At 45.3% G+C, this 17830-nt stretch overlaps 1 protein-coding gene across 6 annotated transcripts in view; it reads left to right on the forward strand.

The window, feature by feature from the left end:
* The window catches only part of TRPC5 (transient receptor potential cation channel subfamily C member 5), a 175064-nt gene that overhangs the window by 132813 nt on the left and 24421 nt on the right, over positions 1–17830 (forward strand). For all 6 annotated transcript variants that reach the window (XM_081897335.1, XM_081897336.1, XM_081897334.1 and 3 more), the window contains 2 exons: positions 946–1268; positions 11314–11509. In XM_081897335.1, the coding sequence (XP_081753461.1) occupies positions 946–1268; positions 11314–11509 (519 nt within the window). The remainder of the gene's footprint in view (positions 1–945; positions 1269–11313; positions 11510–17830) is intronic.

Here is a 17830-nt window from a genome sequence, read left to right on the forward strand (position 1 = left end):
GCAACCAAAAGGCACCATAGTTCAAAGACAAAGCCTGGCAAAAGCACTCAAGGAAGGTGAAAGAGTTTGGCTAAGGGAAGGGCATGGTTTGAGAGAGTCCCAAGAGCCTTCTCCCCCACAGATTTGTCTAATACTCTTTCAAAGCCATACAACAACTGAATAACTGCACTATGGGATGGAGTACTTACTTTTGTCCATCCTGACTCTCCCAACATCAGTATCATTGGATGTCCACAAGTTCATATTATGAGAGAAGGAGAATTTTTCTCTCTCTCCCCACTTTCTCTACTCCAGAACTGTAGATATAGGGCTCATCCACATTTAGCTTTTGCCCACGCTTTCTAGGCACAAAAGGAAGTATGGGGGGAGCCTTTATTGTTCCAAGTGTGGCCTCACTGTAGATTTGTACAATAGCGTTATGATACTGGCAGTTTTATTTTCAATCCCTTGCCTCATTCTCCCTAATGAAATAGGGGGTAGACTCTCCTGCAGTGAAGGCTGGTTGTTAGGAAAATTGGGCACTGCCTTACCAAGCTCAATCTACCCTCAGCCAACCCCCAGCTGCCCAGCTTCCTCCTTGCAACACATCCAGAGGGTGGCACTGGCTGTCAGCTTTCTCTTCCTCCATAGTCTCAATGCTATCCTTTGTGGAACTCAACAGAGAGGAGCAGGATGGGGACAAAACTAGAATTAATTTCTTCTGGCTGTCTTTGGCTCTGGATCCACCTATTGTTGTTGACCTCTATGCCTTTCACCAGACAAGTCCCAAAGAGCATCAGGTACCAGTGATCCCCTGCAAGAGTAGCACCTTCTACTCAGTGAAATTTAGAATGCATGTGTACGTGTGTGGATAATGTTCTGAAAAGTGAAATGATGTCATTTGAAGTGTTGACTGCAATAATTCACCTGTATTCCTTTCCCCCCCTTCCCTATTATTTCTTGCAGTACAATGGTTCCCGTCCAAGGCAGGAGTGGGAAATGTGGCACCCCACCCTCATTGCAGAAGCCCTCTTTGCAATATCAAACATTTTAAGCTCCTTGCGTCTCATCTCCCTGTTTACAGCAAACTCTCACCTGGGACCCCTGCAGATCTCTCTGGGACGTATGCTGCTAGATATTCTCAAGTTCCTATTTATTTACTGCCTGGTGCTGCTGGCTTTCGCCAATGGACTGAACCAGCTTTATTTCTATTACGAGACCAGTGCCTCGGAAGAACCCAACAATTGCAAGGGGATCCGATGCGAGAAGCAGAACAATGCCTTCTCCACGTAAGACTCCTTGCCTCTCTTCTGTTGGTTTGTTTTCCTTCTTCTTTCTGCTCCCTGAATGCTGCTGTTTCTTCCTGCGGTGGCCTTGGCATGCTGGCCACTGCTCCTGCTGGTGTTGCAAAAATTCCTTTATCTATTCATAGATGAGTGCCAGTCCATTTGTCAGGGGTTATGTAAGCCTGGCCTGAGTTATCTCAGACAGACAGTCTGCAGAAGGACAAAGCTGAACTTGAGCTTTGCAAGGGACTTGGCAAGGCAGCAGTCAGGGTGACAGGACTTTACACCCTGGTGCTATAATTCCCGTTGTTAGTATTTGCATATCACAAAAGAACAAAGCTGCAGGGACTCTCCAAGGGCTTATTCAGGGAGTAAATGCTGTCCTAAGTGTTTCCAGCGCTGCTCTTCATCAGGACTAAATCCTTAAAATGGTATATCCATTGTCAGTTAAATCACCATAACATTCCTGTTACTGAGTCATGCAAAGAATACAAAATTGCTCAAAGGAAGTTGCCCTTTAAAAATCAGAGTCACTGTGTTTGACATTATAAGCTGTTTTCTTACAAGGGATCCTGGTGTGCTGTTCCTTTCTTAAAAGCTGTATTTTGTAATGTTCTGATAAGAACATAAGAACCTGAACCCTGCAGGATCCAGCTAAACTGGCACACTTCCCCTGACCAACGAAACCCAAAGTGGAAAGGGAGGAGGAAGCATTCACATCCGTTCATGTAAAAAACAGACAGCACCTGCCCCCAATTTATATGAGAATAGCATAATAACAATAACAGTAATACTAATACTACTACTAATATAATTTATTTACATGTCACCCACATGACTGGATTGCTCCAGCCACTCTGGGTGCCTCCCAACAAAAAATAGGAAAAAAACACACAAATACAACATCAAACACTAAAAACATAAGACCGAACCTGGCTGCCACCATCTAGCTTAAGACTGTCTGCACTGACTAGCAGTGGCTATCCTGAGTTCCCAGCTCCACCTGGTGATGCCGGATATTGAACCTGGGACTTTCTACATACAAAGCAGGTGCTCTGCCATTGAACATCAGGAGAACCTCATTGCTGGATCAGGCCAAAGGGGGCCCATTGAATCCAGCAGACTTTTCCCACTGAGGACACACACTCCCTACCTGCCCTGACCAGCAACTGGAATTCAGATGCATACTGCCTTTGACAGTGAAGATAGAACAAATCACCTTCATTGATAGAAGCCATTGATGCTCTTTGTATTTAATCCTCTTTTAAAACCATCCAAGTGGTTGGCCATCACTATATCCTGCTGTAGTCAATTCCATAGTTTATGCAGTGTGCAGAGAAGGACTTTCTCTGCACCTATGCTGATTCTTCCAACATTCAGCTTCATGGGGTGGCCCCAAGTTCCTGCACTATATGCATTTCCTGTTTAGCCCTGGGTACCTGCAGCTTTGTTCTCCTGGGATGCTCTTTGCCACTGCTGTGGCAAAAGCTGTTCTTGGGTTGATCAGTATTTGCATCAGCCTGGGCCACACTCTTTTGGGTCAACTCAGGTATGCAGGAGCAGATGAGTAAACAGGCTCCGGGGACAATGGCATATCACATTGCTCTTGGTCCAGGAGCCCATTTCCCCTTTCCTGCTTTTCTAACCTATCATGACCTGGTGCAGCCAGAGGCATGCAGCCTCAGGAGATCAGTGCAGGTAGAAAAAGAGCCAAGGTCCAAATGCAGTTGATGGTGTCTTAAGAGAGGATAGTGGTCTGATTCCAAGGAGGATTCCTTTCCTCAGAGACCAGTTTCTCCAAGTGGGGAACCAAGCATGGAACAGTAGTAGTTACAGAGGGCTGCCCAGGCCACCTGTCTGACTGAGAAGACAGGGTTGTAGTACAGCAGCAAGGAAGGTTGGAAGCTAGAGCTGTGCACAGCCCCTCAGATCTGCCCCACAGCTCTGATCTGAGGGCCCCCAATCAGGCCACCCATTCTACCCCCAAAGCAATTAAGGTCAAGGGGCTTACTAAGTTCTTTCTAAACCCCATATGGTTGGGAGGAGGTGGGTAAAGGAGGAGACACTATGTCACCTTATTCCCCTGGCTGTGTGGGTTCTGTGGGGTGCTGCTCCTTAACGAGTGGCTTCTCCGCATGTGGGGAAGCCACTGGTAAGGATGAAGCAACCAGCAACACGCAGGATTGAATCTTCCCAATGACCAGGTGATAAGCAGGAAGAGTCTATCCTGCAGGATGCTGCTTCTTCATGAGCAGCTTCACTGCATGCAGGGAAGGCATTTGTCAAGGAACAGCAACTGGCACTGCACAAATTGAAATGTGAGGATTCAGTCTTGTGTGGTGCTGCTTCAGGGGGCAGGAAGAAGGAGGGGACTGACAGAAAGGGAAGGTTGGGTTGCCCCCACCCCTGTCTTAACCCAACTTGGTAGGCCCTTCCATTTCATGGTTTCTCCTTCCCATCTCTGCCTAAACCCTGGCCTCCCTGAAAACCCCAGATTTCTCTGGGCCACCCAACACAGCCTGTGGTGATATAGGACTGTCTCAACCCAACTCAATTGGTGCCTGGATCCCTCCAAATTAGCCCAGTGTGGCTAGGACCTCATCCTATCTGTTGTACAGCCCTACTGGAAGCATCTACTTCCCAAGAGTTTTCCAGGTGGTGGCAGGGAGTAAAGCCAGAGTTAAAGAACCCAGGCCTTGCATCTCATGACCTGTAGAAGCATCTCTCAATTCCCTGTCCATGAGGCCCCACGCTTGAAAATCCAAAAATGTGTGATTTATTATTGCTGTTTCTGTTCATTAAATAACCCTTTCTTGACCGGGCTGCTTGATCCCCCAAAGTAAAAGCTATGAAACCCCAAATTTGATATTTTAATATTTTCACCATCTCACAACCCTCAATAGGATTGCCAACATTTGAGTTCTGGAGTATTATTATATTATTATATTATATTATATTATATTATATTATATTATATTGTATTGTATTATATTATTATATTATATTATATTATATTATAACTAGATTTATATAGAGTACTGGGGCCCAAGGAATGGTCAGGGAATGTAGCCATATACTTTTCAGAACCAGAGCATAATGTTCTTCAGAAATATTTTGTAGAAGGCGTCAAAGGCTGAAGAACTGGGAAAAGGCCACAATGCTTGTGAAACTTGTTAATAATGGCTTCTGCTGCCATTTGCACACACACACACAATTCCAAGCATGCCATCTGTATTTTCTAATTGCCCCATTCACATTACTTATCCAGGTTTTACCTTCTTTTATCTCCCTGTTCCTTCCTTTAAGAAAGTGGTGGGGAACCTCTGGCCAGTGGGTGAAATTAGGATCAATAGGGGTCATTTCCTCCAAACAGTGGCACTCGCCCCACTGCCAACATCTTATCTGTACAGACATGACTGAAAAGGAACAGTTGGGATCCTTAAAGTGTGTTCTTTGGCATGTAAGATGCTGACAGCAAGCCATGTTGGGATTGGTTGCAGTACAGAGTTTCCAGTTGGGAACTCCATAATGCAACCAATCTCTGTCCTAAGAAGCGCTTGCCTGTAAGAGCTTCATCTGTGCAAACTTTTAAAGGTAAATTTCAGAAATCTTGCTCCATCAATCAGTAGTTGCACCTGCAGTAGTGACCACACATCAGTGCTACCAGCCAGGAAGGCAAAAGGCGGCAAGTGGTCATATTCACAGGGATACTGATCCCCACTTTGCCCCCTGTAGAGCCATTTATACATCATTGTCATGCCATAAGCGCATTACGTAGCTCTGAAATTTTAGAACCACACAGATGCATCATCATTATCTTAATCACCATCGCTCACAGCAGCATTCATCTAGTTCTTGTCCTCCTAAGTGCTTTACATGCATTTTGGGTTATCCTTATAATAACACAGTATGGTAGCATTGGGAGACGGGTGGCACTGTGGGTTAAACCACAAAGCCTAGGACTTGCCGATCAGAAGGTCGGCGGTTCGAATCCCCGCGACGGGGTGAGCTCCCGTTGCTCGGTCCCTGCTCCTGCCAACCTAGCAGTTCGAAAGCATGTCAAAAAGTGCAAGTAGATAAATAGGTACCGCTCAGGCGGGAAGGTAAACAGCGTTTCTGTGTGCTGCTCTGGTTCACCAGAAGCAGATTAGTCATGCTGGCCACATGACCCGGAAGCTGTACGCCGGCTTCCTCGGCCAGTAAAGTGAGATGAGCGCCCCAACCCCAGAGTCGGTCACGACTGGACCTAATGGTTAGGGGTCCCTTTACCTTTACCTTTATGGTAGTGTTATGCACTCCACACTTCCATGTTCAAGTTTAAAAATTCAGAGGTAGAGCCTCAGAGTTTTGTTTCCTTTGGATGAGAGTTGCCTTCATAATCTCTACTTATTTGCAAACATAAAAGCAGAACCCGTTGCAAGCAAGTGGGTTCCCAAAAATAAGCAACACAACCACCAATCCAACATCAGATTTCCAAAGAGCTGCAGCCGAGGAAAAACTGGGTTCAGTTTTAGCCAACACCAGCTGAAAACTCTCAGCTTTCTTTCTCTGCATAAATTCAAGCAATCTTCCCCCTTGGTTGCTCTCTGTCCCTCCTTACAGACAGCATCATCTTCCAAAGGCTAGAGCCATCAGGGAACATCCATCTCTCTTGATAAGTCCCTTGTCACCCATCATGTTTGTCAGGCAAAATGGCAACAGGCCCATTCAGTCTAATCAAGACAGCCAACCTTATAACACCAGACTAGAAGCATTATCTTCACATTACAGACAGGAGCTGGGGGCAGCAGGATAGATAGTGGCTTGCTTAAGGCCGCCCATTGAGTCAATGGCTGAGCACAGATTTTAACCAGGGATATGCAGCTTAGAGTTTATGCATTCAGTTGATGGATTACAGTATCTCTGTCTCAAAAGCCTATATTGGTCTTGTGCTGAAGGCACTCCATCGGCATTTGAGTTTTCTGTACTCCAGCGATCTTCCTGGAGACCTATGTTTCTAGAGAAGATGCTAGCTCTTACATGTACCATGAACTCTTGTACTCTGCTGCCATAGAGCCACACGGCTTGAATCCTGACATTTCATTATAACTATAAAAAGCCATTTTCGTATCTCCAAGAAGGGCGTCAACACACAATAAAGAGCTTAAGAAAATGTACGGTGAACCGCTTGACAGCAACAACACTCAATGACTTGACGACAGCCTTTGAACACTCACAAGCCAACTTTGCAAACACAGGAAAACTGCCGCATAAGGCAATGTGAGGGGGCTCAGACTCTGGGGAGGGGGGAGATTTGTCAGAAACAAAGAAGCAGCAGGGGGAGACCATTAGAGTGGCAGTCTCTTTACAGGCGGGGAGAGCGCGCAGCAATTGCATTTTTGTTGGAGCCTCGCTTCAGAAGCTCACTCTACCTTGTCTTAAAAGCTGAAACAGTCATTATTAACACCCCTGGTGCCAAGTGACATTTGGCTCTTCGAACAGATGCTCAGCGTGAATAACTTGCTAAGAACGGGCAGCCTGCGAAATAAGAAATTATATCTGTGGGCCGGTGTGAAGGAGCGGCGTTGCAATGGGTTTGCAATCGGCCCCCAATGCCACTTTGAGTTTGCTACATTTAAGTCACCCTTAATGGGAGAATGCAGCTGAGCAGCTTCCGTTAACTCCTCTTGGATCTGAAGAGTAGCAGCTAATAAGCTCCAGTTCTTTAAGAGACCCAGGCAAGGGCTCTTGTTCCTGTTTGCACAACTTGTTTAAAATAGGACACCGTCGTACTCTTTGTTATTGCTTCCCGTAGGATAGTCTTAATCCTTTTTTTCTTTCCCATTTTTTTCTGGAGCGATCCACCTCCTGGAACAGTAATATTCTGTCGTGACAAACAGGAGGTCAAACCATTAATAAATCTAGCTTTATGTTCTGGCTTTCCTGTTCTTGGCTAATTCACCCTTGCAATAGAGCTGTGGGTCAGAACATTAAACACAGAGGGACGTCAGAAAGCTATAATGTCACATCTAATCTTCCCTTGGGCATCCACAATGAAGGGCAAAGCTTAAGCCAGTTTTTGCCAACCTGATGCCCTCCAGTTATTTATTTATTTATTTATTTATTCAGTCAGTCAGTCAGTCAGTCAGTCATTCATTCATAGTTTAATTAAAAGTTTTCAACATACAATAAAAAGCAGAAACAAAACAAGAAGGAAAGAAAGAAAGAAACAAAACAAAACTCCCATCAGCCCGGGTGGGAACAGTAGTCCAAATCATCTGGCAGGCACTAGGCCAGTGAAGGCTGGTTTAACCCATAATAGTGCTACATCCTTTGGCAGAGAGGAAGTAGAGGACTGCTGAAAATTATAACATCTAGCCTCCTCTTGGCCATCCACTGCATAAAGAACAGGATGGCCCTGCATGCCTCCTTCCTTCCACTGGCAGGGGAAGTAGGGGACTACTTCAAATTTAATCTCCCCTTGGATACCTGCAACTTAAAGAACAGCTCTTAACTCACTAAAGTGCTGTGTGTCTCCCTGCTTCCATTGGCTGAAAACTACCTTCTGATTACCCTGTGGCCATCGTCAATGCAAAGAACAGCACTTAACCCATCAGAGCGCTATGTATCCTCTCTGCATCCATTGGCAGCGAGAGAGTGAGGAACTGCACATTCTGACAACACAGGGACAAGGGTAAAGATATGGTAGGATTAAAATGTGTCCTTGCTGATGTACCTCCAGTCATTGATTGCTGTCATAGGTTGGTGGCAGTAGCAGGAAAGAATGGACAAGCATCCCCTCTGAAAAAAAATTACTCTTCCTTTTCCAGAACATTATTTCCATCATAGTTTTCCTATGCACAGCAGGGTGTCCTCCTTCAAACCTACTTTAACCTCTCTCTCCTTTTCCTCCACCTTCCCTTTTTTGGTAGTGCCATCCCTGGTAATAGGAAGGGCCTGCCTTTCCCTTCACACCATTTTTGTGTGTGAAGTGTGACGGATAACTGGAATGGGTTTTGTTCCAAAGCCAGTAAAAAGTAGAAGCTAACTGTGCTATTGAAATGAGATCTGACAGTCACTTTGCTCTGGGTATCTTTAGAAGGCAGCTGCGGTTTGATTCCCCCCCCCCTTACTGGAAGTTTAGTCTGTAGTTCCTGTGCTAGCTAAATAGATCTGCTGTGAACTCCTCAAAATGTACTTGTGTTTGGTCAAATTTTGGCCAAATTCTCCCATTTCATTGTGTCCACATTTTCCAAGTGTTAAGTTAAGGGCCAAACTGCACATTATTGTTGTTGTTGCTGTTGTTATTTCTTTACTGCCCTTCCTCCCATAGCAGCCCAGGGTGGTGCAGTTTCGTGCACACCAATGCTAAAATGAAAACATCACCAATCAACAGCTCAAAATGTCTAAAAACTGCCTATCGAAAGCAATAAATCCAAATTAGCATAGAAATCCACCATACCACCTCCTGGATCCTACGAGATACTTACTTACAAGAAGTCTGGAGAAATAGGCATGTGTTTAATTGGTGTCTGAAGTTTATCAGTGTGGTGGACAATTACAGTTCCCTAGGGAGGGAATTCCACAATTTTATTTACTTTATTAAATGTGTAACCCGCCCTTCATCCAAAGATCACAGGGCAGTTCACAACATAAAAATACAAAATGAGAACAAAAATCACATAATGAAAAGAAAAAAACAAACCAATAACCCTCCCCCCCCCAAAAAAACCCCATATTTAAAAGGATATAGAATGTTAATTAGCCAAAGCCAAAGGTCTGGTTAAAGAGAATCATTTTTGTTTGGCACCTTAAGATATGTACTGAAGGTGCCAGGTGACCCTCCCTGGGGAGAGCATTCCACAAACAGGGAGCAACTGCAGAAAAGGCCCATTCTTGTGTTATGCTTCAGATCTTTCCTGGGAGTAGGCCTGTGATGAAGGGCCTCAGATGAACTGCTCAGGACCGCAACATCTCAAGGACCACCACTCTCCATATGAACCTACCTGGGCCCTGAGATAACCACCTGAGGCCCTTCTTCATGTGCCTCCCCCATGAAAGGTCCATAGGGTGGCAACACCAGAACAGGTCTTTTCTGCAGTGGCTCCCCATTCATGGAATACTCTCCCCAGGGAGGTTTGGCTGGTGCCTTTGTTATAAACACACCTTTAAGTGCCAGCCAAAAATGTTCCTTTTCAACCAGGCTTTTGGCTGATTGACATCCAATGCCCTTTTAAATGTATTGTGGGAGGGGGGGTTATTTGGTTTTTTTCTTCTTATTTTTATTATGTATTTTGTGGTTTTATTTTGTGGTTTTATGTTGTGAACTGCCTTGAGATCCATGGGTATACAGTGGTATACAAATCTGATAAATAATAACATGATGGTGGTGATGATCACAATTGGGGTGCCACCACTTGAGAAGGCCCTGTCTTGGGTAACCACCTCACAAGCCATAGATGGTGATGGAACCACAAATAGTGCTTCCCTACTTATTTCAAATCACGGGCCAGTAGGTAGTGGAGAAATACTTTCTGCCAAGTTCATAGTGCAGCACAGTGATAGAATCTCTCCCCCCCCTTTAAAGTAGATAAGGGAAAACTCTGATATGTTTATAGCAGTGGCACTGGGGGAGGAGCATGTGACTCTCCCCCAGCCCACATACCTCTTTCTTGATCAAAAACAGCCCTCTCTGTGAAGCTGCAGGGGGATATTTCAGCATGAAGAAGGAGAATCGGGGAATATATTCTTTGTGTGCCTCCTCCACAAGAGGTCCAAAGGGTGGCAAGAGGGGATTATTGGGTTGTATTTGCTTATATTTTTATTATGTATTTTGTGTTTTTATATTGTAATTTTATGTTGTGATCTATGGGCATAGGGTGGTATGCAAATGTAACAAGTAATAAAAATAAAAATGTATCAGTTGGGAAACAACGCATGGGAAAGGGCTAACTTCCCCACCCCAGCACCACTTCTCTGATACACTTTGGAACCCCTATTCTGCAGCTGCTTTTAAATAAAAACACTGTGAGTTCTTCTGAATAATGGACAAAGGAAGAAGTAGAGAAGGGACAGGCTGGCAATTTGCATTTTCTTCCATGGGTCTTTGGGAAAAGAAGGTAAAATATCTGGTTATCACATAAGGACAAGGATGGAGGAGAACTTTGTTTTAAATGAATTTATACATGGATATATAAGGATAGTTAAGAATTTATATATGGATATATATAAGGGACGCGGGTGGTGCTGTGGGTTGAACCACAGAGCCTAGGGCTTGCCGATCAGAAGGTCGCAGTTCGAATTCCTGCAACGGGGTGAGCTCCCGTTGCTCGGTCCCTGCTCCTGCCAACCCAGCAGTTCGAAAGCATGAAGTGCAAGTAGATAAATAGGTACCGCTCCGGCGGGAAGGTAAACGGTGTTTCCGTGCACTGCTCTGCTTTGCCAGAAGCGGCTTAGTCACACTGGCCGCATGACCTGGAAGCTGTCTGCGGACAAACGCTGGCTCCCTCGGCCAGTAAAGCGAGATGAGCGCCGCAACCCCAGAGTCGTCCGCGACTGGACCTCTTGGTCAGGGGTCCCTTTATCTTTACCTATACATGGAATGTGGTGGCTCCAGTCTCCTTGAACTTTGCATGCATTGGGTGTACTTAGGGGTTGGTGAGATTAGCTCCTGCCACGGGTGCAAACCCAGGGGTGTGCAAAAACCATGCCTCTCTACTCTGGCACAAAGTGGCCAGAATCCTGCCCTGGTCACTCCTCCACTGTTTGGATGGGGGGACCAATACATCTCCTTGTCAAGGGCACAAGGAAGCTGAGATACACCTCTGATTGTCAGGTGTGTTTAAATTAATTTGTCAGGTGTGTTTGATTAATTATATGCAAAATTGAGAATGTCGGAGTTGCCATTCAACAACATCTGGGGAGCCCCGGATTCTGCTGTTCCTGTTTTAAGACAGCTGGAATATTCTCGAAGGCAACAGCTTTGATCCTTTCTCTGTACTTAAACTAAATAAACAAAGGCTTTAAATGTCCAACCAGCAATGACAAATGTCGCACTCCTCTTTTGCAGGCTCTTTGAAACTCTACAGTCACTCTTTTGGTCTGTGTTTGGTCTGCTGAACCTCTACGTCACTAATGTGAAAGCCAGGCATGAATTCACAGAATTTGTTGGGGCCACCATGTTTGGCACGTACAACGTCATCTCCCTAGTGGTCTTGCTAAATATGCTCATAGCAATGATGAATAACTCCTACCAGCTCATAGCAGTAAGTCAACTGATGAACTTCCTTTCTGATTTTCTTTGAAATATGCATTTTGTGTATATACGTTTGCCTGTGTACAAGAGGGACAGAAAAGTGAGATTCTGCCTGGCACCCAAGATACTTCAGCTGCAGATTGGAGGCAGAAAAGTCACCACCACTCTTAGGGAAACAAGAAAGTCTGGATTCTTTATATCCCTTGTATCCCTTCATAACATTGAGCAATTGACCCTTGAGAATCACCTGACTTCTGAAGCAAAGAGTAACACGGATAGCTGTTGCAAGCTGCAGCTGAGAACGACTTATGATCCCACTATCCTCTGGCCAAAAGCAAGAAGTCAAATAGGACCTCATAATTAAATGTATGCAGGGCTGGCCCAAGACATTTTGGTACCTGAGACAAACCACAAAATGGTGCTCCCCGCCCCACCAGAGAAGAAGGAGTGAGTGGAGATCTACATCAGGAACGTGGGGGGGGGGTGTCAAATCAACCTTAATTGGCAGTTGAAGTGGGAATCAAAGGCCATCACAGGGCACTCTGAATAATGCCAGGCCAGTACAGAACCCAGAAAACCCCCAAGGGCAGCTCCCATCATCTCTTCCCTGCAGTGGGAGAAAATCAGCAGCACCTCCTATTCGCTGAGAGGCCACTGTAGAGGCTGAATCGGATGGGGGGCTGCTGAGGTGGTGACACATCCAGCCTTCAAGGAGCGTGCCACAGCTCTTGTTGCAGCAGCAGCAGCAGCAGCAGCAGGCAGTGCTTTCCTTGGAGGCTGGATCTGCTGCCCCTATGGATCCTGTCACCTGAGGCAGTTGCCTCATGTTGCCTCATGGGTGGGCCATGTATTTGCATGTAAATGTGCAGATAGAATATGCTGTAAATTCCCAGCTCATTTGCTGTGTTCTCAGATGACACTGATCATTGCAGGGGGTTGGACTAGATGATGCCCAGGGTCCCTTCCAATTCTACAATCTTATGTTTGACACTTCTTAAAAATGGACGAAGAGTGATGCATTAGAAAAAGAGAGCTTGCTGCCGTAGGTACCTCAGCCATTGGTATGAGATGAGGTTTGCATCATTAATTACAAATGCCTACCAGTGATTTGAATGCTGCTCAACCACCCACTTAGCACCCGTCTGCCATGCTTCAGGCAGACTACTGGTTCTCTCTATCTCTCTTTCACACACAGCACTGCGTGAATATTCATGTGTTTATCTGTTCATTCATTAATGTATTAATTTAACAATGAAGAAGGGAAATCAAAACCAGAGATTGAGAAGAGGTGTTTTTCATGACATCACAGAAGTTCTGCCAGTCAGTGCTGATTACAATTGACTTCTGTTCTGGGGATTGAGAGTGTCTTGTTTGTTTCTTGGTAAGATCACAGAAGGTCAGTGAAACAGTGCTGCATGCAGTTGGTGCCTCTTATTGGATTAAGGGTGTGTGTTTCTTGGTAACATCACAAAAGGTAAGCCAATCATAGCTGCATACAGTTGGCTTCATTCCAGGGATTGAGGGAGTTTCTTGATGACATCACAGAAGGTCAGCCAGTCAGTGATGTGGGCTTCTACTGCAAGCCCAAAGATACATACTGGTTTGGGGTTTTTTTGTCCACCATTTGTACTTAGAGAGGAATAGAATATGTTTAAACTTAACACAGTGAGACTTGCTTCTAATCCGTTATCACAGATATGTTATGCCAGGCTTCTCCCTATTATGAGTTTCTATACCAGGGGTCAGCAAACTAAGGCCCGCGGGCCGGATCAGGCCCAGTTGCCTTCAGGATCCAGCCCGCAGACTGTCCGTGGATTGGCGTGGGGATTCTGTTTGTTTGGGCTATGCCTTTTTTTTCTATGCCATTCCATCCCCCCCCACACACAATGTGTGGCGCCTCCTCCCTCCTTCCTCCTGGCTTCTCCCCGCCCTGCCTAGAGGAGGAAGGGGGCTGGGCTAAGCTGGCTGAGCGCCATTTTAAGCAGCCCCTCTCCAGAGCCAGCCCTTTCACACCACTCATCTTCCCTCCGCCATCGCCACCCTGGTGCTCCTGTGGGCCAGAGAGCGGAGCGGATGAGCTCGCTCTGCCTACCCACAAGAAACAGCAGTGGCAGTGGCAGCAGCCCCAGGGAAGGTAACTGCAGTGGCTGCGGGTGGGGAATGGGGAGGAGGACTAATTGCCCCCTGCCTCTTCTTCCAGACCCCCCCCCCCGAGGCACAGTAGACCGGTCTGTGGCTAAAAAAAATTGCCAATCCCTGTTCTATACCTACTTAAGTTGCTTCCTGGAGGTGCTCCTAGTGCAGGGGTAGCCAATGGTAATATTGGGTGGGACTGATCGGGAGTTGAATTGCAACATCTGGAGAGCATCATGTTAGTGACCACTTGGGTAGAGAGAAAGAATCAAAAAGTACCTGGTGTGACTCTTCCCTCTTCCTTACTGGATGATTTTAGACAAGCCTCAGTCTCAGCCTTCCATCTGCAATATGGGGATAACAACACAAAACTCCATGATAGGATGGTAATTTTAAGGATATTGCTAAGATATTGTGATAATGCATTTTATACATGCTAAAAGTTATATATTATGAAATTTCCAATGAAATTCCAAAATAGCAAGCTAGACTTCATTTTCCTCCACAAGCTATAGGAAGGAACATGAGTCTTGCAAGAGAGCTACCTGACGAGCTGTTCCCTAAAACCATCCTCATTTCAATGCCTGACAGCTTGCTTGCATACCTAAATGCAGAACTGGGCAAGGCATTCTGTACTCTTGGTGACTTTGGGCATCTGGCAGGACTTCAAGAACAGGCAAAAGAAATACAATTCTCCCTCTCTCCCTCCATGTGACCTGGAAAGAGAACCTGGCTCTGATTCATTATAGCCCTGATGCTGATGTATAGGCAACCCTGAAGAGATGCTAAATCTTGGGAGAAAGATTGTTAAGCTCTTTAGAATAAAACAGAACATACACATTAAGCCTCTGTGGGCTTTAGACCTTGTGGAGTGATGATGGAATGTTATCCCTACATAAGGGATAACTGCAAAGGCACCAGTCCACATCTGTGTCTTTAAGGCAAGGTAGACTGAGTGGTATCTGTACAATTTTACTGGGGGCACTGTCCCTGCACTAGTTAGCAAACTTAAATAGTTACTTGGTCTGATCTTCCCTGTTCTGCAGTGCCACCCTCATAATGGGCAAACAGTACTGCAGATTATCAACTAATCCTGACCTGAGTGCATTATTAGCAGGAGCACCCAACGAAACCAACAGCGGGCACAACAGCCAAGAAAGCAGTTTTTGCATGTGCTGTAGAGAGAAGTGAGGGGCAGCTGGAGCTCATCAACCTGGAAAGGTAGCCCCTCTAGAAGAAGAAAAACCCTGATCTGAAACCTCCGCTGCCTTGCAGGATATCTTCCAAGAGAAGAAAGGCTAAGGACAAAATCCTACACAAATCCGGAGTCCCTAAAATGGTTGGATGCTACCTTATATGCCACCTTCTGGCAGCTCCTGTAGCCAAGCTGTTGCCAAGCGTATTGCTCTGCTTTCCTTTGGACCACACCCAGTGAGGCTGAGGGTAGGGGGTCATGCCGTCTGGGCAGCCCAGGACCTCCATACACACTGCCCAGGCTTGCAGACCGAGGGGGTCACTTTGATGCTGCTAACACAGGAGTTTGGCTTCACCCCCAGAGGCACACTCCATTGTTCTTTGAGACAGATGCCAACAACAATGTGTGCACATATTTTCCCTTTAAACAGAACTTGAAAGCGTATTCCCTATTTAAAGCCTGCCCTGTTTTGCCATTGTCTTCTAGTTCTGCATTCTAAGATCTTTGTCTACCTTTTCACCTAATGGCTGTTTGCCGGTCGCACATTGTAGTGATGGCACAGAGTGGCTGAACAAGACCCAATAAGAGAAGCAACCATAATAACCCCTGAATTGCTTAAGGGGAAAGGCAGCTTACTGAACTGCAAGATTTTTTCTCTCACTCTCCTTTTTGGTCAAAGGCTATTTTAAACTTTAGTAGCCGTCTGCTCCCTTCAGGGCACCTTGAAGCAATGTAATTATTGAGCATTTCACTGCACCAACCTGTATTTATCTTCCCTTCTCATAGAATCAAAATACAGTCAATATTCAAATACAGAAATCAGCGGCTAAGAAAGCAAAATGCCACCTTATGCCGTGCTTCAGTGTAAACTGATATTGAGGGGCTTAGTCAATCAGCTGAGATCACGTCCTGTAGTAGCAGTCCCAGCATCAGGATATCTCCTCACTGTGGACTTATCCACATCTAGCTTTTGCCCTACTCTTCCCAGGCACAGAGGCATACTTAAAATCTCTGTGTCTGAGTGGTTTGTTTGGGTTTTGTCCTTCTCTGAGCTTACTCTGCAAAAACTTGCTCTTTAAAACTCAGTTGGAACAAACGTCAATTCAGGCTTCCTGTGGTTTGCCACTTGCTCTGATCGAGCTTTTAAAAGTGGTATTTCACAGGGAAAGCTCCAGAACCAAAACAAAAAACACCCTCAGAAACAGAGCAGACCATGCCTGGAAAGAGCGGAGGAATTGTAAGTGTGGATAGGTCCAGTGTTTTCTGCAAGGATGGGTTTCCTCATCTCAATATTTTCAAGGCATGACAGAAATAGCTTTGCATTTTGAACACAGATGAAAATTGTCATGATGTCTAAAAGGACAGTGGGATTTATCTCCATGTGGTAGGATGGCCAAGTGAATCTATTACTCATCATCAGCAACAGTGCGTGTAATGATAAGCCTTCCACAAGTCTGAAGGCATTATTCCTTGATGTCTGGTTTGGCAACATGAGAAAGAGTGTGCCTATACTCATTCGTAAAAATGCACTTCTTTCAGTGTTACCAGCTGCAATGGATTCGGTTGGGCATTTTCTTTCTTTAGTGGCAAAGACATCAAATATGACATTTGCTGCAGTGCACCTATGGGGACTAAATTTGGGGAGAGCCTGCTGGATCAGGCCAGTGGCTCATTTAGTCCAGCATCCTACTCTCACCGATGCCCACGGGAAGCCCATAAAGAGGCCACAAACACAACAGCACTCTGCCCACCTGTGATTCCCAGGAACTGGTTATCAGTGGCCAATGCCTCTGACGGCTATTGTAGAAGAAGAAGAAGAAGAGTTTGGATTTGATATCCCGCCTTTCACTCCCTTTAAGGAGTCTCAAAGCGGCTAACATTCTCCTTTCCCTTCCTCCCCCACAACAAACACTCTGTGGGGTGAGTGGAGCTGAGCGACTTCAAAGAAGTGTGACTGGCCCAAGGTCACCCAGCAGCTGCATGTGGAGGAGTGGAGACGCGAACCAGGTTCCCCAGATTAGGAGTCTACCACTCTTAACCACTACACCACACTGGCTCTTGTAGAAGATTGCCGCTGCGGTTATGAATTTGCCCAATCCTCTTTTAAAGCCATCCTAACTGGTTGCCATCACTGCTTCCTGGAGGAGTGAGTTCCATAGCGTGCTGCCTTTTCTTTGTTAATGCTTTCATTTACCACACGTGTTTATGTCTATTTATGAACTGTCTGCTTTGAGCACTTTGGCATCTCCTAAATTGTTGGAGAGAATTTTTTAGTCTTCTCAGAAAGCTAAATCCATGACTGCTGTTTATAAATACTTTTTTGGCCCTTTGTAAAGCAGGTTGCAGGAACTGGAGAGTCGCAGGATAAGGAATTAAAATATGCTGTACATTCTAAACAATGGAAAATTGTTTAGAAACTATAAGGAACGTTGCTTTAGATTTGTAACTGAGACTGCTTCAGCTAAAAATTATGTTTTAGGTATATCTGTACAGGAAGGCACTGTCAGATACATATAGATACTGAAAATGCCTCATTGGAGCAGGGAATGTTGGCATGTCCAGTGATACATTCTTTTTGCTTTCAGTATCTATTTTGTATTGGTGAAATCTTTGATATTTGCAGATGTTCAAGCACTCTTAAACTATATTCCTGTAGTATGGATGTTAATAACACACTAACAAAAGTGGGTTCTGAATGGCAAAAATGACATAAGGAGAGCCTACTGGATCAAACCACTTCTGGTCCAGCATCCTGTTCTATGGTGGCAAACCAGATGCCTGTGTGAAACCCACAAGCAAGATTCGAGCACAAGAACACTCCTTGGCCATGTAGTTTCCAGCAACTGATATTCAGAAGCATACTAAATCTGACAGGTAGAATGTAGCCATTGGGCTACATTCTCCACCCTGACTTTGTCTAAACCTCGTTTAGAATCATCCAAGTCAGTGGCCCTCACTGTTTCTATCATGTACTTAGGCAAGGCTTTCTCTTTCTCTCAGACT

Source organism: Podarcis melisellensis (assembly GCF_964234715.1).
Source record: "Podarcis melisellensis genome assembly, chromosome: Z".
Lineage (NCBI taxonomy): Eukaryota > Metazoa > Chordata > Lepidosauria > Squamata > Lacertidae > Podarcis > Podarcis melisellensis.